At 42.9% G+C, this 18,473-nt stretch overlaps 1 protein-coding gene across 1 annotated transcript in view; it reads left to right on the top strand.

The window, feature by feature from the left end:
* The window catches only part of LOC103358435 (zinc finger protein 423-like), a 28,134-nt gene extending 9,888 nt beyond the window's left edge, over positions 1 to 18,246 (top strand). The window contains exons 3-4 of the mRNA XM_008283404.1: positions 3,863 to 3,978; positions 18,111 to 18,246. Coding sequence (XP_008281626.1) covers positions 3,863 to 3,978; positions 18,111 to 18,140 — 146 coding nt within the window. The 3' untranslated portion in view covers positions 18,141 to 18,246. The remainder of the gene's footprint in view (positions 1 to 3,862; positions 3,979 to 18,110) is intronic.
* Positions 18,247 to 18,473: the final 227 nt, after the last annotated feature.

Below are 18,473 nucleotides of genomic sequence, written 5' to 3'. Positions count from 1 at the left end.
GAGGCTTCAGCTCGTAACTTGCAGGACTTAACGTGATTGGTGCCTGATACCACACGACACCTTCAGAGATCTTATCCATGTCTCGATGAGTGTGCTGCTTTGTTGGCACAAGAAACCTTACAAAATAATAAGCAGGATGTTTTAATGTTGCGGCTGATTGGTGTATATGCATAAATAACTCTTATTTATTGAGTAACTTCATGCCAAAATGCAGAAAAAAACTAAATCGAATCTACAGTTGTGTTCAAAATAACAGCAGTGTTTTTTGAAACGTGAGTGAAGCTCAAAATCTTTATAATATTTTTATTTCCATTTATTTGGAACACTGCACATTATATTTAACATCAAAACATGAAGAAACATTTATCAATATTTTAACTAATTTATAGAAAATTAAGGAAAAAATAATATTAGGCTGTTCAAAAAAATAGCAGTGTCTGCATTTTTCATTACAAACACAAATATTTACTCAATAAACTGAAAAAAAATGTTAAGATTTAGCATTCCTGTGAATCACTAAACTAATATTTAGTTGTATAACCACTTTTTTTGAGAACTGCTGAGACCAACTTCTGGCACCTGTAAACAGGTATTCCAGCCCAGGATGATTTGACAGCCTTCCACAGTTTCTCTGCATTTCTTGGTTTTGCCTCAGACACAGCATCACCCCACAAGTTTTCAATTGGATTAAGGTCCGGGGATTGGACTGGCCACTCCATAACCTTAATTTTGTTGGTCTGGAACCAAGATGCTGCTCGCTGACTGGTGTGTTTGGGGTCGTTGTCTTGTTGAAACACCCATTTCAAAGGCATTTCCTCCTCAGCATAAGGCAGCATGACCTCTTTAAGTATTTTGATATAAGCAAATTGATCCATGATCCCTGGTATGTGATAAATAGGCCCGACACCACAGAAAGAGAAACAGCCCCATATCATGATGCACTACCATGCTTCACTGTCTTCACAGTGTACTGTGGTTTGAATTCAGTGTTTGGGGATCGTCTGACAAACTGTCTGCGGCACTTGGACCCAAAAAGAACTTAAAGATCTTACTGTCATCAGTCCACAAAATGTTTCTCCATTTCTCTTTAGGCCAGTCGATACATATCTTTGGCAAATTGTATCCTCTTCAGCACGTCTTTTTTTTAACAGTGGGACTTTGCGGGGGCTTCTTGCCGATAGATTAGCCTCACATGAGTGTCTTCTAATTGTCACAGTACTCACAGGTAACTTCAGACCATCTTCGATCTCCCTGGAGCTGATCATTGGCTGAGTCGTTGCCGTTCTGGCTATTGTTTGATCCATTCGAATAGTAGTCTTCTATTTTCTTCCACGTCTCTCTGGTTTTGCTTTCCATTTCGAAACACTGGAGATCATTTTAGCTGAGCAGCCTATCTTTTTCTGCACGTCTTTATACGTTTTCCCCTCTCCAATCAACATTTTAATTAAAACACACTGTTCTTCTGAACAGTGTCTGGAACGACCCATCTTCCTCAGGTTTTCAGAGAGAATTGCATGAACAACATGTGCTGGATTCATCCTTAAACCAGGACCACCTGAATGACACCTGTTTCTCCACATAATGAATGACCTCACTGATTGAACTCCACACTGCTATTATTTTGAACACACCCCTTTCAATTAATTTTTCAATTACACAGACTCAGGAGCATGCATATCATCAATGTTGGGTCTGTTGGTTTCTCTTCACCTCCTGGTAAATTATTTGCCATGTGATAATATAATTTCTACCAAAAACAGTGGCTGATCTGGTTACTCATGTTGGACTGCTATTATTTGAACACAACTGTATTTATGGTGTGGCCACTAGTTCTCCCAGGTATACTTGTGCAACTTTTCTATCTGTCTTGGTGAACTTGTCGCAGTTCATCTATGGTATTAGGTTGTCTCAGTTAATTCTAGAAGAATAGAATAGAATAGAACTTTATTGATCCCCTTGGTGGAAACATCTTCATGTAATCCCAGATTAATTGATTATGTTTTCTGGTCACTAAAAATAGTTCTTTATGACTGGCTATATGTTTGGGCTGTTGTTATGCCTCAAAATGGATTCGGGACCAATTCTCAGGAACTGTAGTGCTGTATATATTATATAATATGGCAAAATTAAAAGAATTTATTGATTTAATTTGCTTTGTTTTAAATATATTTTCTAATCTTTCACCTGGTATATTAAATATGAAGATGAAAGTGTTTTCCATGGCAACCAGGTTTAAACTTTCTCAATTAAAACCACAGTCTGATAAAAATGTAACATGTTCTCTACACAGTAGGCACCAATGTGGTCACAGCTTATCATTGTAAAAATGCAAAGTGAGGTTAGTATTGCTGCTTGAAGCAAGATCTGCCCCTTAAATCCTCCATATCATCCCCTGTACCTGTTGTGGCCCAGAAATGGCTCTCTCCGGATTACCAACATCTTGATATATTCAGTATATTTTAAATTTCTTATACTACGTAATTGTACTACTGTACATGACCCTGCATATTGCCCCTTGGGGACAAATAGAGTGTTCAGAATTGAATTGGTAATAGCTGTGGGGGTTTCAGGTTTTGGGTAGGCAGTAAAATCGCATCAGGAATATTCATTGTTTTAACATTTCTAACTGTGGGAGCAATAGTGCAGCATGGTGCCAGTGCTAAAGAAGTATTGCCAAAACTCTGTGTGTGCAAAAGTAAACACAATAATACCTCCGCACTGGTCAAATATGAAGTACCTTAAACCTATGCAATCCACTGGAGGGCAGAAGCAAAATGCTGGATGACCAAATTAGGTCTGTAGTGTTCAGAGTTGCATTCAGCACCTATTTTAGCAGAAACTAAGTCAGCACCTTCGCTTTCTCCTTTTCCCATTCCATCTCTGACTCTCTATTCCCATACGTATGTGCTCTCTCTCTCTCTCTCTCTCTCTCTCTCTCTCTCTCTCTCTCTCTCTCTGTGTCACTCCATCACTCTCTTTTCCCCCCTTTCAGTTGTTGAGTTTGTCTTGTGTTGTGTGCCTACCCCCCAGGTACACAGCAACGCTTTAAACTTTAACTCTATTCCTTGGTGGCTTATGAATTAGTAAGATGGGCACCACTCCTATGGGGAGGCTTAATAATTCAACACATACACACTCACAGTGAAAACCAAAAGTTTACTGAAACAAAGGGGAGAGAAAGAAAGAAAAAAAAAAAGTGTGAGACAACACTGGAGCGGAAGTTAAAAAAAGAAGAGATAATTTATTGATAAATATCACATGGTCTGCTGAGGATAGCTCTTCCTGTTTTCTCTCTTTCTTTCTCCTGCTCCCTTCTGTCGCTTTATTTCATCCCGTATATACTCCCTCCTTTTCCAGTCAGCCCTCATTTGCTTTGTGTGTGTTTGTGCCGAACACTCGGTTGCAATTTGGTTCATTTTCTGCAAATACAGTGTATAATAGTAGAGTTCTAATCCTGCTGTGTTTATTGGAATTTTCTGCTTGTAAAGAGGTTTGGCAATACAAATCTGCATGCGCCTCAGTGTCAAACCTTTCCCTGAACTGTCAGTTATTTTCCACTGACAAGATATGGAATGAGTTTTCTGCAAAGCTTGGATTTAACCACTCAAAATGTGCACTGACATTGTAGGCCATCTGGCAAATACATTGACAGGCAGCTCAGTTTAAAACTGAAGCTGAAAATTATATTACCACGATTTTGGAACCTGCTACAGACCCATCTACAGCAATGCAGGTTCGTCTCGTTCCCCTTACGGACACAGTTTTTTGGTCTGCACAGTTCAGCTGGCCTTCAGCTGCAGCAGGCATTGGGTGGCTGACTTCATCAAATAAACACTGTGTTCTGTGTTTGTCCTTCTCCCAGTGTTTGTGCAAGCCAACAAGCTCCAGCAGCACATTTTTGCCGTGCATGGTCAGGAAGACAAGATCTACGACTGTTCCCAGTGTCCGCAGAAGTTCTTTTTTCAGACAGAACTACAGGTAGGACGCCTTGATTCTATATCTGTGTTGTCGTCATTTCTGTCTGTGTGCTTTTACAGGTAAATTAGGGAAACAGTGTGCGCGGGTACTTACATGCTACCTAGATCTACTAAACAAGATGAACAAGGATAAACACTCCCCCGTTCGTCTTTTAATTATTACATATCTTGTAATAATTAATGCTTACATTCATCCCTCAACATACAGTAACTTTAATCAGTAACTCCTCTCGACTCTCCCAGCTACGCCTCCTCCATAGAATCCCTATATTTATTGTTTTTCTCCCTTCGCCCTCTTGCCATTTATCTGTCCCTGTCTTCCCGCCTCTCCTCATGAGGTCTGGGCAGGGTTCTGGCACGCTTCATGTCATTAGGGTCCAGACACATGAGGTGTGTGCGTGTGTGCATGTGCGAGCGTACGAAAGACATGAGTGCATATAAGTCACCCAAGAGTAGGTCCTGGGCCAGCTGTGGCCGGGCCTGTGTGATGTAAACCTTCCTGTTGTCTTCCATCTCTTGTAACCCTTTGGCAGCAGACCAGTGATCTGCACAATCTTCAGGTCAAGCATCAGTCCTGTTAAAGGTGAAATCTGTGATTTATGTCACTTACTGTGTTGACCGTAGAGGTACGTTAACCCTTAGAGCCCAACAGATGCCCTTTGTATTTACATTCTCCACTTCTTGGTTATATTGTGCGTGAAGTATTTATTGCAGCAAGGTGTCGCACATGTCTAGTGAAACTGCAAGATTTGACCTTTCCAACAATTCCAGCTGCTTATCTGTGTAACAAAGTGTCAGTGACAAATAAATATTTTGAAATTACATTAATTTTAATCATAGTTAGAGTCTGCATCCAGCTCTGTATCCATCCTCGCACTCCCTGCTCTCATCTGAGCGACTCATAAACAATAAAAATGTCATGAACTATAATGAAATGCATGTTTAAGATTGTTGCAATGCAATCGTTGCATAGATAATAATGGATCTCTGTGATTATATTTAGTATTTGCCTGATTTATGTGAACACTTACATAAAAAAAAAATAATGGCATCTTTTTTCTAACTTTTGAGTCCGTGTCCTTGGCTTCCGATCTCCCCAACCAAATCCTGAAACGATATCTCTACTGCAAGCATTTAATTTTGTGGTACATGCAAAAACAATTTAATATGATTGTTTTCCCTTTAATATCAAGGCTAATAAAATAAGTGTATTGTAATGACTAAGGTAAGAGTTTAAAAGTAATGGTAGTGAAAATAGGCCTGGCCTCATAGGTTTAAAGACTGTGAAAGCTGTTGTGAAACTTAGCATGAAAGCTTGCAGATTATTTTTATCGAACATAACAAATGTAAAATGCACAAGCTGTTAAAAATGATACGTCTCTGCTTCTGATCAGTTTTCATGGGTGAAAATGGTGTTTAATGCTTCTAGTCTATAGCTCTGTCTGAATGATAACTTATTGACGCTGTCAAACAGGACAGATGCAACCCCACAAGCCATGACAAAGTGATGTCTCATTAGCACAGCGTCTCCAACTATGATCTAAAAAATGATCTGGGGGGGATGTGCGTGTTTTTTTTTAAAGACACAAATAGAAAATAGATAAACATGTATTGTTATCTTTTTTTAGTCTACAGAAGCATCACTATGGTGTGTGCGATGTTGTTTGTGTTGAACCTGCACACACCAGGTTGAACACAATCTATAAATACATTGTGTCCATTTTTGTGGAGTAGCTCATAAGATTTTCCAGAAATTCAGGTTAGCGTGCTGGAATATTACTGGTGCTGTTTTTTTAGAGGTGAAAAGCACATGATGAGGTAGCTTTTAAAAAAAAAAAAAATCCCTGGAAGGATTTAATGGGAGCGGTCTTTTTGTCTGAGCACTGACAACAAGCTCACTTATTCAGATAAGTAATGAATGGAAAGATAATCGTAGTAACACAATCTCTCCTTTTACTCTTTTTTTTCCCCTCCTTTGTCTCAATTTTGTCAACTACAGTGTAAAACTTAACATGTTCCCCTGCATAAAAGCAGCTGGTGCGCAGGTGGAGATGTAGTCAAAGTGAAAAAACAAAAAGGAGAAATACTGTATATAAAAAATAAAAAATAGTAGAATCAAAGAAGGCCAGAGCAAAGCCAACACACACAAACACACTCACATAAAGTGGCAATGATATAGGGCCAGAGGTGGTGGGCATATGGCTGGCCAGTCCATTTAACAGCAGGGTGACTGCTGGACCCTGTCGGTTAATGTCCACACACAGGCAGCACTCACACCTCACACACTCCTGCTAACCTCCACAGTCCTCTGCGCACACACACACACACACACACACACACACACACCCTCATCTCATTCACCAGTCCGCCACACACACACTCCATCCCCGATGACTTCTCTCCTGCCATCTGACCGGGTCACAACATCTTCATAGAATAAGGAATTGAATTAATCAGCTGTTAGGTTCGGATTCAGAGGAAGTAGGCTCACAGTGTGTGCTTAAATGAGTGGCCTGCCTTTGCATTTCTTAACATTAACACAGCGTGAAGTACAGTCTCAGCTATAAGCGTTGAGCGGAGGCGAAGGACGACTAAAAGTATATGCTGTAATCAGCTTTGTAAAAGCCATGTTATTTTTTATTTCTTTTATTTCTCGGCACATGAAAAAATAAATCACCTGCTGTCAATATGAGGGTCATTACACATCAGTTCACTGAATGACTTGAAGTGGTGAAAATTGATTCAGTTGTGTAGGTGTTCACAGCTAAGTTAGTTTTATAGTTAAAAATTCTTAAACAAATTGAAGTCATGTTGATTTTTCATGTTTCATGTTTTCATGTCATGTTTTCTTCACGCCAATCTGTGGAGCAATGTTTGAAGTGCTATAACTTGAGAAATAATGTAGCTAGAGTGCTGAGATTTTGTAGGTTCATTGATATGTGCAGATGGTCTTCAATGGTACAACTCTGCAAATTTGGTTAAAAAATGTTCATGTTTTTTACTATTCCGATATTCCACCAACCATAAAACAGAAGTCAGAGGCATACTTCATGACAAAAAAGTGATTGAAATGACGTTTTTTCTCATTTATAGCCAATATTAGTCAACTTGAAGTGAGATAGAATTTTTTTTATTGCTATGTTACTGTTTATATGTAGTTAGCCTTGACTCAACAACAGACTGCTCTCATCACCTCGGCTAAATTTGGTCATTTCAGTTGAGTTTTATTCTGTTGTTTTCATTCCAGCTAAGTTGAGCTCAGTTCAACTTCTTCCCTCCCTCAGCTCCTTGTACTTCTTCCTCTTTGGCTGCTGCACCGTGGCTATATCCATCTTGTTACTCTTTGGTCCCGGCCCAAGTGTGTGCATGTTGTGCGTGTGTGTGTGAAAACTTGCAGGCCGAGGCTGACCTGCCACAGCTCCATCGCCCCATGGGAGGGCTCTCTAAGTGGGCTAGACAGAAAGGCTGACTGGGGGAGATGGAGAGCTACAACCATGGAGGTTAATGCCACTGCTAGCTGTTATCGCATGTGTGCGAGTCCTTGCGTGTGTGTGTGTGCATGCATCTGCCAGAGGAAAGTGGAATAGGGTAATTTGTGTGAGTGTGTGCGTGTTTTAATGAGGTGCGGATGGATGAAGAAGGCTGGTTGGCCAGCTAGAAAAGGCTTTGGCCTCTTTCAACCCCTCAGAGGGGCCATATGATGTCCAGCTCACTCTCTGTTTCCCTCTCTCTCACCCACCCATCCACCCAAGGGTAATTGCAGCATGGACACGCCGCTGCATCATCCTCTTTCCCTTCTGACTGCACTCCTTCAGCTCCTCTTTCCATCTCCGTCCCTCCCGTTGCATACAAAGTTCTCACTTTCTCTCCAGCACCCTCTCAATCACTCTGCCTTCACGTCGTTCTATCTCAGTTTTCACTTTCTCTCTTCCTTGCCTCCCCTCCCTCCCTCCCTGACCCCCCCCCCCCCCACCGGTCCGTCCCAGAAGAACCAGCCCCTATGCATATTTTAGCCCCTCTCCTCTCTTCCTCTCTTCTGTGCCTCTCCCCAGTGCCCCATAAATAGTGCAGACGTAAGCTGGTAAATAAGAGATGTTTTGGTGTGTGTCTGCATGTGTGTGTGCGAGTGTGTAAATAAAAAATGCTGTGGCCCTGATCAGTGAGGTCCTTCTGGATCTCTCTCTGCCTTTACTCCCAGACTTCACAGACGACTTTCTCATTCTCTCAGTTTTAGTTTTGTTCTGTCTTTCCCTCTTTTTCTTTCATTCTTCCTTTGCTCTTTTTTTCATTAGCAATTAGCACGGCGGCAGAAACTGTTTCTGTAGTGTAAATAATGTTTCCCCACCACCAACAAACATCCTTTTTGCATTCACAAACCACTTTCAAACACACTTTTCTCAGTGTTTTAGTGTAGTTACTAGACTGCATAATTCCCAGGATTTGATCGCTATCTAAATATGTAAAGTATGTACAGTAGTTTTGTGTTTTTCGAAGGCTGGGTTTCCCTCTTGTGGAGGTATCTCTAGTTCGAAATAGTAATCCAGCTCTACATCCGTCCCGACTTGTCTCCCATTCCTGATCTCCACATTCCTCTTAAGCCTCCAGGGGGTGCTATACTGCAGCTTCTGCCCTCGATGCTTCCTTCCATCGCTTTCGCTTCATCCATCACTCTCGCACTCCTCCCCAATCAACTCCTTTTTTGTGCCTCTGCGTCTGTTGTGCTACACCATTTCCTTTAGCTCTAGTAAATATTTAAACACTGCTAGATGGGTGGATTGGTGGTCAGATGAATAAATGGATGGATGTTGGGGGGGATCCTTTTGTTTGTGTGCGTGTGTGTTCGTGTGTGTGTGTGTGTGTGTGTTTCCTCCACAGGATCTTCCCTCCTTCCCCCCCACCCGCCTGTCTCGCTGGTGTTGAATATTTGAGAGTTGCGTATGCACACACACACAAGACGAGTAGGAGTCTGTTCCCTTGTAGACACAATTAAAAGAACATGTAGTGTGCTCATACAGTGATGGACGCATGACAGGATGAGAGGTTGGATTAATGATAGAAAACTGGGAAATAAACAGATGTATAAGGAAGCATGGAGACATCTACCGTTGGAGAAATATGTGCTGAATTTTCATTTTAAGTTGAACTACTTTCCAACATCTGCAATACTTTATCAGTAAAGTTATTAATTTGTATGTTGCCAGTTTAGCTTAAAGTGATCAGCCAACCTCCGTCGCCGTTACTGCATCCTGTTTATACCTGAAAGTGGGAAAAAAAACCCCATTTAAATCTGTGCCTTCAAAGCAAGAAACTCAACCAAAAGCTTTATTTTAGTGGCTTTTGCAAAGCAAGAGCAGCGTGGCAGACATGTTCGCTGCCTGCTGTTGGTATCAGGGCAGAATGTGTGTGCGAAACGAGCTGTGTTTAGTAGTCTGTCTGTGAATAATGTTATCTTTGTCTTTGTCTGAATCTAAGTGCCTCACTGTCTCCCTCTAACTGAATTATGGAAAGGTGTGGATGTGGTTGAACTGGCAATAGGGTTTATATGTGTGTGTGTGTGTGTGTGTCTGTTTGGCAGGGTCTGGGTATTGCTCTCAGTTGTGAGTGTTGTGTCAAGTCATAGTGTGTACTCTCTGATCCATGCATCCCTTGGCTCTGTGTGTGTGCGTGTGTGTGTGTGTAGATGTGTGTATGAATTTGATCCGTAGATCCCCGTGGCGTTCCAGGGGAGCGTACTCAGCTGCCCCACTGCTCACTGGGAGATTCTGTGTTATTAGAATGGGGACTTGGGACACACACACACATGCACAACCGCAACCACACACACACATTCGTACCTCCCCGAATCCCCAGACTTGAAGGTTTTTTTTTTTTGTTTTTTTTTTTTTCTGCAGGGAGAAGACAGACAGAAACAAAAAGAGATTCAAAACAAAAGAGAGAGCAGACAGAAAGACTGCAAGCCAACCAATACCGATTTGCCGATACCGCTAGTACCGCTGCTACAGCTTCCTCTAGTTCCACAAGTACTCTAATTACACTGGTTTTTGGAAGAGTATCTGCTTCAGAGATGAAATTAACAAAATCTTACATACTCTGATAAGATAGCTTGGAAAACAAATGCATAAAGTGCTGATTTGCTACTGTTTTGAAGATATGTAATGACAGATGATAGGCTTTATTACAAATAGCTCGAAGGATATTTATGTAATAGAGTTGTGAAAAAAAAACCCTATTATATGATAAGTGTTACATTTCCTGGTCCTAACCTGTCAGTGATGAAACAAGACATGTCTCGTGACTTTTGGTAATTTAATGTATTACAAAATCAACGCTAAAACATCACATAAAACAACAAAGTGGGGCCCAGCTCTTGTTTTGATCCTCTATATGCATTCAAACAGATTTTTGTTAGCAGTTTCAAAGCATCTCTTCTTCCTGAGTTTAAAAATATCAGACAGTTGCATAGAAATATCAAGCAATGACAATTTTTACAAGCTGCTACATGTGACTTCAGATGCAAAGATCAATGTTTGCTGCCTCTTACTGTGATGTCTCTGTGTTCATGCATTTTGTCCACTTCCAAGACAAGGATTTCTGCAGATGTGTCAAACAGAGCATGCTCTGTCAAAACCAAGATGAATGTTTTCTAATGTGCAGATAGTGTTGAGGTATAACCGGTAGCTTCGAGACAAACCTTTCCTTTTGATTGCATAAAAGTCCAAATTTCGACCCAATACTGTATCTTGAAAACTATAGCACTTATGACTTCACTTTGTGTGTTATTATATAGAATGCTGTGCAAAAAATCGAGGTGACGGCTAAAACAACAAACAGTACCAACAACACTGTGTCAGAAGAAAGTGTAAAAGATGCTGCTGTCATTGCAACTAACTGCCCTTAGACTTGGCAGACTTTCCTCCCTCTCTGACCACCTGAGGAAAAATTGCATACAAATTGTGTCCGTGGCTGTTAACACTGCTGGAATTTTTGCAGTCTCCGTCGCGTCACACTGTGAATGCAAGGCACATTCTGTTCATGTTGCATTTAAATAGAGGAAAGAAAATCTCAATGTGGGATCAGTTAATCATCTGTAAATTCTATGTTTTCATGTGTGCGCACACCTGTGCGTGTTTGTCATTTGTGCTTTGAGGAACTTAAAACCAGAACGCGGTAAAAAGACGTACACAGTGGGACTCAGTGAGGGAGGAGACAGGAGAGGGAAAAAAAGGAGTCAAAAGTAGTTACTTGTTGCTTCTATGTAAAGAAAGGGAACAAATAGGCGGATGTGCAGAGACAAAAACCCAGTGAGTTGAAGAGGGAGAAAGATAAACAGAGTTAGGGACAGATACAAAGGAATTACACTATTTGAGCCAACACCTGGAGGGTTTCTAACAGCTTGGACCGTGTTCCTGTCATTTGGTTTGTGTGTGTGTGAGCGTGTGACAGGTAAACAGAGGCAATGTGTCATAGAACAGGACAGGCTCTGCATGACGTAGTGTTCTATCAGCCCTGCCAAAATGCACTCTTACAGATACGGGCACAGCGCTCGCAAACACATTGCATCTTCATTCATTCATTTGTTTGGCTCTACAGTCTGTGGATGCGTTACAGTTTGTTTTTATCCAGCGTTTCCCATCTTTCGTTAGATTTTTTCACTCTTTTTGCACACATGTGATAGGTAATATGTATTCTTGACTTAGCACCTAAAGAATAGAAATCTATGGGAGGATTCCATAATGCTGAATATTGCTGTTGTGTGAACTGTATCCTGCCCCTCCCCACAAAATGCCAAGCATCTGCTTTTAAACTGCATGGCATTAAAAACTGTGTACATACATGGTAATAGTATAACCTTTGAAGAAAGACATTTTTACGGCCAATTTTGGACGACGTCACCAAACTTTTTAAACATTTTTAATCAGATATGACGTGATTCTGTACATCCAGTTTTTACGTTCCGTTGAAAATGCAGCTATGGCTCTCTCTCATTTTCTTTATGTAGGATTCTGGTCTCGTTTGCTCAAAATAAATGTCCAGGGGCGTAACCAAGATGGTTGTCATGTGGCAAGATTGTCTATGAGAGCTTTGTTCTTGGGCTCTGTTTTGTTTAAAGCATGTCATAAGAAGCAACTCAGATAAAAACAGACTGAAGCACTTTGACAGCACTGTGTTCATAAAAAGTCTAACTAAAGCTATTGTTAAATATTTTACATTAATTGTTTATAAGCCAAATAATTGTAACATCTATCAACAGTGCAACACTATTTTTGCTGCAGGCTTGCATTACACCAGTCAGTAGTTTCCACCTTTATTGTTTGTGGTCAATTACAGTCTCAGTTAACCAACTGTTTGTTCTGTAATATGTTTGGAAACAATGAAAGCTCTCCATAAACCCAAGCTGACAGATTAAGATGTTTATTCCAAAATGCAAATGTATTCAGTTTGCTGCCATTTAAAACGAAGAAAACAGGCAAATATTTACACTAAACCGACAGATCAAGTGCTCTCACACTTCCTCTTTCTGCTCCTCAATACTCTCCAATAAACGAGTCCTCTTAGATCACCCAGTATCTATTTGGAAATACCTCCATTCCTCTCTCCCACCACTGTACCGCGCATCCATCTGTCCATTCATTCTCAGCCCAACTATGTTGTTGATCTCGGGGCTGTTCAGCCTCATGCATACATCCACATCTACGACTACGACTCCATTCCAATCTCTGATTTTCTTTTCGCCTTTCTGCCACTTTGGAGCGCATGATAATCCGAAAAAATAAAAAAATAAAAAAAGCCGGCCCCTTGGGGACTCATGGGGATTGGGCGTGTGCAGTAATATGACAGTGACACGGAAAGCCAGCACGCTCTGCTGAATTGCGAGCACATGTGTGTGTTGGATGAATCATGTCTGTGCATTTATTTGTCCGTCTGTAACCTATTTGCACTTTTCAGTTGTGAGGGTGTGTGACTTGCCTGTCATATATTTAGCATTTTGGTTGCATTTTGATGTATGTGTTTTTTTTAAAGGCTGCACAATGTATGTTTGTGCATCTTGTCACCCATGTCTGAACGCTCTGCGGTCCTCATCTGGCGCTCAGCTTCACATTCCTCAGCACTGAAAGTACTGTGTGTGTTTGTGTGTGTGTGTGTATGTGTGTGATCATTCACTTGAACCTGCACACATTTTTCTCTATAATGGTGTGACTCAAATGTGTCATGTGGTGCTCGGGAATGATCAGTTTATTCTGCAGGAGGTGAGGTCACTTCCTATTTTGTGTAACAGCTTCCAGCAGGGAGCCCTCACCTTCGCTGCGAATCTGGTGTCGATCCACGCGTGCTCGCCTTTTGACGTTGCGCGCGCGTATCTGTGTGTTCCCTTCATGCTGCGAGTGTATTTTTGGGGCGGTGTTTACTGGTCCAAACCTGGCTGGACGGGCCGGTAGCAACAGGAGAGGGGAAGTCCCCGTGGGAGAAAGAGCGGGAGGGAGCGCTCCAAACAGGATGTGGCCAGGGAGGTCACCCTGGGTGTGGGGACGGAGGAGAAAAGTGGGGGGTCATGGTGACTCGGCTGGAGAGGGGAGAAGGGAAGTAATTTGCAGATCATGTGTTGTTATTTACAATCGGAGGATAGGGGACAGCGAGAGAAAGATGGGGACAGAAATTGAAGAGCAGGAGGGGAGCAGGGAATACGTGTCGGCGGGATGTTAAGGGCAGGGGGTGCGTTTATTTTTGATCTACTCCCGAGGCAGCATCCTGTCCTGGACGGGTGGGGCTAAAGACAAGCCAGGGAGCAGAGGAAGAGGGCTAAGACAGCCCATCTGCTAGTCCCAGACACACACACACAGACACACAGACATAGACGTGCTCTGTTGGAAGAGTGTCAACGCCGAGCTATAAATACACTGAACCCAAAGAAGACCACAAGGCGACTTAGGTGATTTTTCATTTGGTGTTAAAAACAGCAATGGAGTTGGGGCACACATTCACACACACAAACACGCGCGCGCGCACACACACACAGCTTTTTGGATCGCCTCCAGGTTACCCCCACACACACACATTTGACACAAATTCACGCACTGACAGACACTCGCTGATAGCACACACAGACACACGGCATTGTTCCAGCAGCAGTGCTTCCTCTTCCTGTGTCTATTAGAGACTTGGCACATGCGTTTCAAGGTGTTGGTGTTACATCACCGCAGAAAAGCAAAGTGTTTGTGCGCTCAAGGAAACATGAGAGAAAGTTAATTTGCCGTCATACTAATCCGGACCTCTAACAAGGTCACTGCCATGTGTGTCGATCTGATTGTTGGTCATTCTTGTTTTGCTTTAATCTGAGAGCAAAAGAAGAGTTTTTGTCTCCACTGCAGTTCAGGTCCGACTGCAAACAACAATAATATATATGCGACAGTGATCCCATGCATAGTAAAGCTGATGGGGCTGCTTCTTCATCCCTGTAAAGCAGCCAACAGCATCATCACCACAACACAAATGCACATTTTTGTGTGTGTGCAGTGCAGTAGATAGCAGAGCGAAGCAGGACAAGGCAGATTAGATTTTCTCTTATCTTTATCTCTTGGTTTCCTCTGTCGTCCCCTTCTCCCTTTCCCCACGAGACTGTGTGTATGTGTGTGCGTGAAGCGTTGTGTATTCCAGTATTCTATTCTACTTTTCTTTTTTTTTTTGGCATCATGTGTCTGTACATGCATGTGCTCTTAACTGCGAGTGCAAGTCCGCGGATCTATTCCTGTGTGTGCGTCTGTGTGTGTGTGTGTGTCAGTGTGGCAGCGTTGCGCGTGGGTAATGCGACAGGGCCATATTTCCCCAGGGCCCGGGGCTCTGCAGGCTTTAGCCTCGCTCTCTCTAAGCAGTTTAGGAAAAACAATGACAGGCCTCTGTATTGACTGGTCTGGTCTGGCCTGGCCTGGAAGACAGGCTGTTCTCTCTGCAGCACACACACCCTCTGTTACAGAAAAGAACAGCAGATACTGAACCAGGGCTCGTATTCATTTCAACTTAATTAAAGCTATTCAAGGAATGAGCAGTTAAACAAATAATAAACGCACATAGGTGGTGGTTGAGTGGTTGAGGCCTCTCTTGCCTTGAGCCTGGCTTTTACTTCCAGTTTCTTCAGTTTGATGCATATGTTTTTATGACACTTTGCCGGGAAGTCTTCCTGCTTGCATAGTTGTTTCATCTGTTAGACATTAAAGTGCTCCCAGCAGTTTAGGGGACATAGTCTCTTCACTTTGCTGGAAGGTTTTTAGTGTGAAACATTCGCAGGTGGAGAATTTACACACCAAATCTAAAAACACTGCTCCTTTCTCCCTTTTCCTCTCCCCTTCACTCTCTTCCCTGCTTTTGTCACCCATTTTTTTTTCCCCGTAGAATATATCAATTACTCTGCTGTAGAGCAGATGTCACACTGTGGCACACACACACTCGCACACACTGATCGATCGCAGTGCTGCATAATCAATAGCGAGCCCCCAACAACTACGTAAATGAAGAGAGGCGACCAGGAGGTGTCAGAGAGCGGCTGACTGTCATTCACTCGTCCATTATTTTCCTTCCACCTCCCTCGCTCTCATCTTTCTCCCTGTTTCTCCTTCTCCTCTCCTCTGGGCTATTTCCAGCAGTCCTCTGCAGCGCTGTGAGCTCCTCCAGGGAGTGACCGCGGCCTCCCTTCCTCCCTCCTCTTCCTCTGTCCTTCCTCTCCATCCCTTCCTCCGTCTACAAATCAATACACCAGCAGTTGGACCCGTAGAAACCTGATGGGAAAACAGACAGACATTCTCCCCTCTTTTCCCTCTCAAGCTCCTTCCTGCTTCCCTTTTCCTCCTTGCAGTCCTTCGATCACCGTGTCGTATTTACTTTATTTGTAATTCCTCAAGCCTGATATATGACCTTAGTGTTAGAGGTCATGTACGAGGCAAGTGAGGAAAGACGAAAACCAGACATGGATGGTGCTCCGCTAGGAAACTGGACAAACGCTCTGGACGCCGCTCTCGTCTTTATGATTTAACATAAAGAGGAATGAGCCTGACCTCTTCTGGCAGCGGGAGGAAAAGCAGGCAGCGGAGAGGCAGAGGACGAGTGGAAGCGATGGAGTGAGAGGCAGCAGACAGAAAGAGAGGAGGGTTTTCTATCATAATGGGGTCAGTGGCTCCCAATGAGATCTCCCTCCTTGCCGGAGAGGCCTCCACACAAACACACACATGCAGAAGCAGACACTTATTTTTCACCGTCCCTTTTCGCTGTTTTGCTCACTCGTGCACCCATTTTTTTTTTCTGAAACCCTGCATGTGGCTCCATACATGCGTGTGCAGCGGCCTCTCCGGCGTGGGGCATTAATACCCTTTGCTTTCCCCTGGACGGGCGAGCTTGGCCTCTAAAGCCGAGTGACAGACACTCTAAAACACACATTTTCTCTCACACACACACCAAAGGGCTCAACAAAACATGCACAGCAAGATAAGGGCCATAGAATGACAAATAAGTATTTATCAACCCCAAACCACGTATAATCCGTCACATTTCTGTCCCCATCCACCCCTCCTCGCCTCTCTGTTCTGTTCATCCCCTCCTCTTTTTTTTTTTCCAGTCTCCCATCCACTGTTCTTTTTTTGTCCTTTTTTTTTTTTTTTTTTCCCGTAGTGGGGCCTATCTGTGTGAGAGCGCGATTAATCTGAGAAAGCTGCTTTTAGTGGTGGTGAAGAGTTGGGAGGGGTACGCAGGAGGGGAGGGGGTGTTGATTGGGAAAATCTCGCTGGGAATTGTGTGTGTTGTGTGCGTCCGCGAGCGCGAGTGTGTATGCGCGAAGACACAGGGATGATAGGGGAAAGATTTCTAAGGGAGTTTGTGTATTGTGAGAGAGAGAGAGAGAGACGGAGACAGAGAGAGGTAGGGAATGTTTCACAGGGAGAAAGCTGTACTGTCTGGGGAAAATGAGGAGAGAGGAGGAGGAGGAGGAGGAGGAGGAGGACGTCCTGGTGGAAATTTCTCTGATACGCACACACACATTCCCAGAGAAATCATTCCAATCATCTCCTCATCTTCTACACACACACACACACACACAGACGGTATCTCCCAGCTTTAGATGTGATGCTAGCTAAGTTCCAAACCAGCAAATCCAGATTATCATGAGTTCAGTTGTAGCTGATATGAAGCGGCCACAGAGGACCGGTGTGGACGTGATTATGAGGCTTATTTTTGTGCTCCAAACACATGAGAAGAAGCTTCACATTACCTGTATTTACTTTGTGAAGAAAGTTTAACCTCTTATTAAGAGTGTGTTCAGTGTGTGTGTGTGTGCCGTCTTCATTTCGCATACAAAGCTGTCTGTGAATCGCAGTTCATCCACTCCAGTTTTTACCTAGAGATCACTGCATCAGTCTCCCTTTGTGCTCTCACTGCTGTTGTGAATTTTAATTTTTGAAAAAAAAAAAGGTGTTTTTTTTTTTTTTTTTTTATGCATTGTGATTATGTATTGATGTGTAGCGCGCCGACGCCTTTGGAGAGATGTGAGTGTAGGCGTCTCGGAGGTATGGAGACGCTTTCTGTAAAATATTAATCATAATATCAAAAGACACGAGGGTTTCACAGATCTGAATAAACAAATCGAGGCGCCGGGTTCCCACAGATAAGATTTTAAAACAGGAACAGAACAAATACAATGTGATCTGAATTGTTTGGTTCTGGACAAAACCAGGTTCGGCTCGGCGGTATTTTTCGGGATTGTTGGTTCTGTTTGTTTGACTGTATGACAAAATGTGTCAAAGCAGCCTCCAGTGGTGATGATGTTTGTGTGTTGAAATGCAAAATGATGACAAATCTCCTTGAAAGTCTGCGTGTGAGTTATAATATAATAGCAATCAAACATTTACTGTACATATAGTGCGTTGTACTTGCTTAATATTTCCCTCCTATTCTCTCCTTCTTTCGTCAGACGATGTATAAAGCAAGGAGGCCTTGCTGTCTATACTGTGGGAGGCAGTTGTGTTTCTGTTCTTTCTGTTCTATTATTGGGTGGGGGGGCAAGTGGAAAGCACTATGCTCATGTAGCCCATTATTTCTCTCATCATGTGTTCTCACTTTTTCTCCCTATCTCTGCCTCTCCCTCTCTCCCTCCAGAACCACACACTGAGTCAGCACGCGCAGTGAGACCGAGGCCCGGCAGGATCTCTCAGCTCAGCCGGGGCCCCCGACCCGGAGCCGGCGGGGGACCCCCATCTCCACATCACAGCCAATCAAAGTGTCATTTGCTACTCACATGTAAAACTCTAACGATCGCGCCACTGGGCGCGGCTATTAGGAGCAGCGGGGGAAAGGAATATTAATGGGATATGCTATTAAATAAAGAAAGGAAAAAGTGGGTGAAGAAAACGGTAAGAGCAAGATGAAGGAAAGAGATGGGTGAACAAAGGTATTGTACGTGCAGTATTTTTTATTGTCCCTGCCAAACCCCCCCCCCCACCCACCCCACCAGCTTCTTCC

Source organism: Stegastes partitus, unplaced genomic scaffold, assembly GCF_000690725.1.
Source record: "Stegastes partitus isolate 25-593 unplaced genomic scaffold, Stegastes_partitus-1.0.2 Scaffold309, whole genome shotgun sequence".
Classification (NCBI taxonomy): domain Eukaryota; kingdom Metazoa; phylum Chordata; class Actinopteri; family Pomacentridae; genus Stegastes; species Stegastes partitus.
The sequence above is the reverse complement of the archived record's forward strand: the minus strand, read 5'-3'. Positions and strand labels throughout refer to the sequence as shown.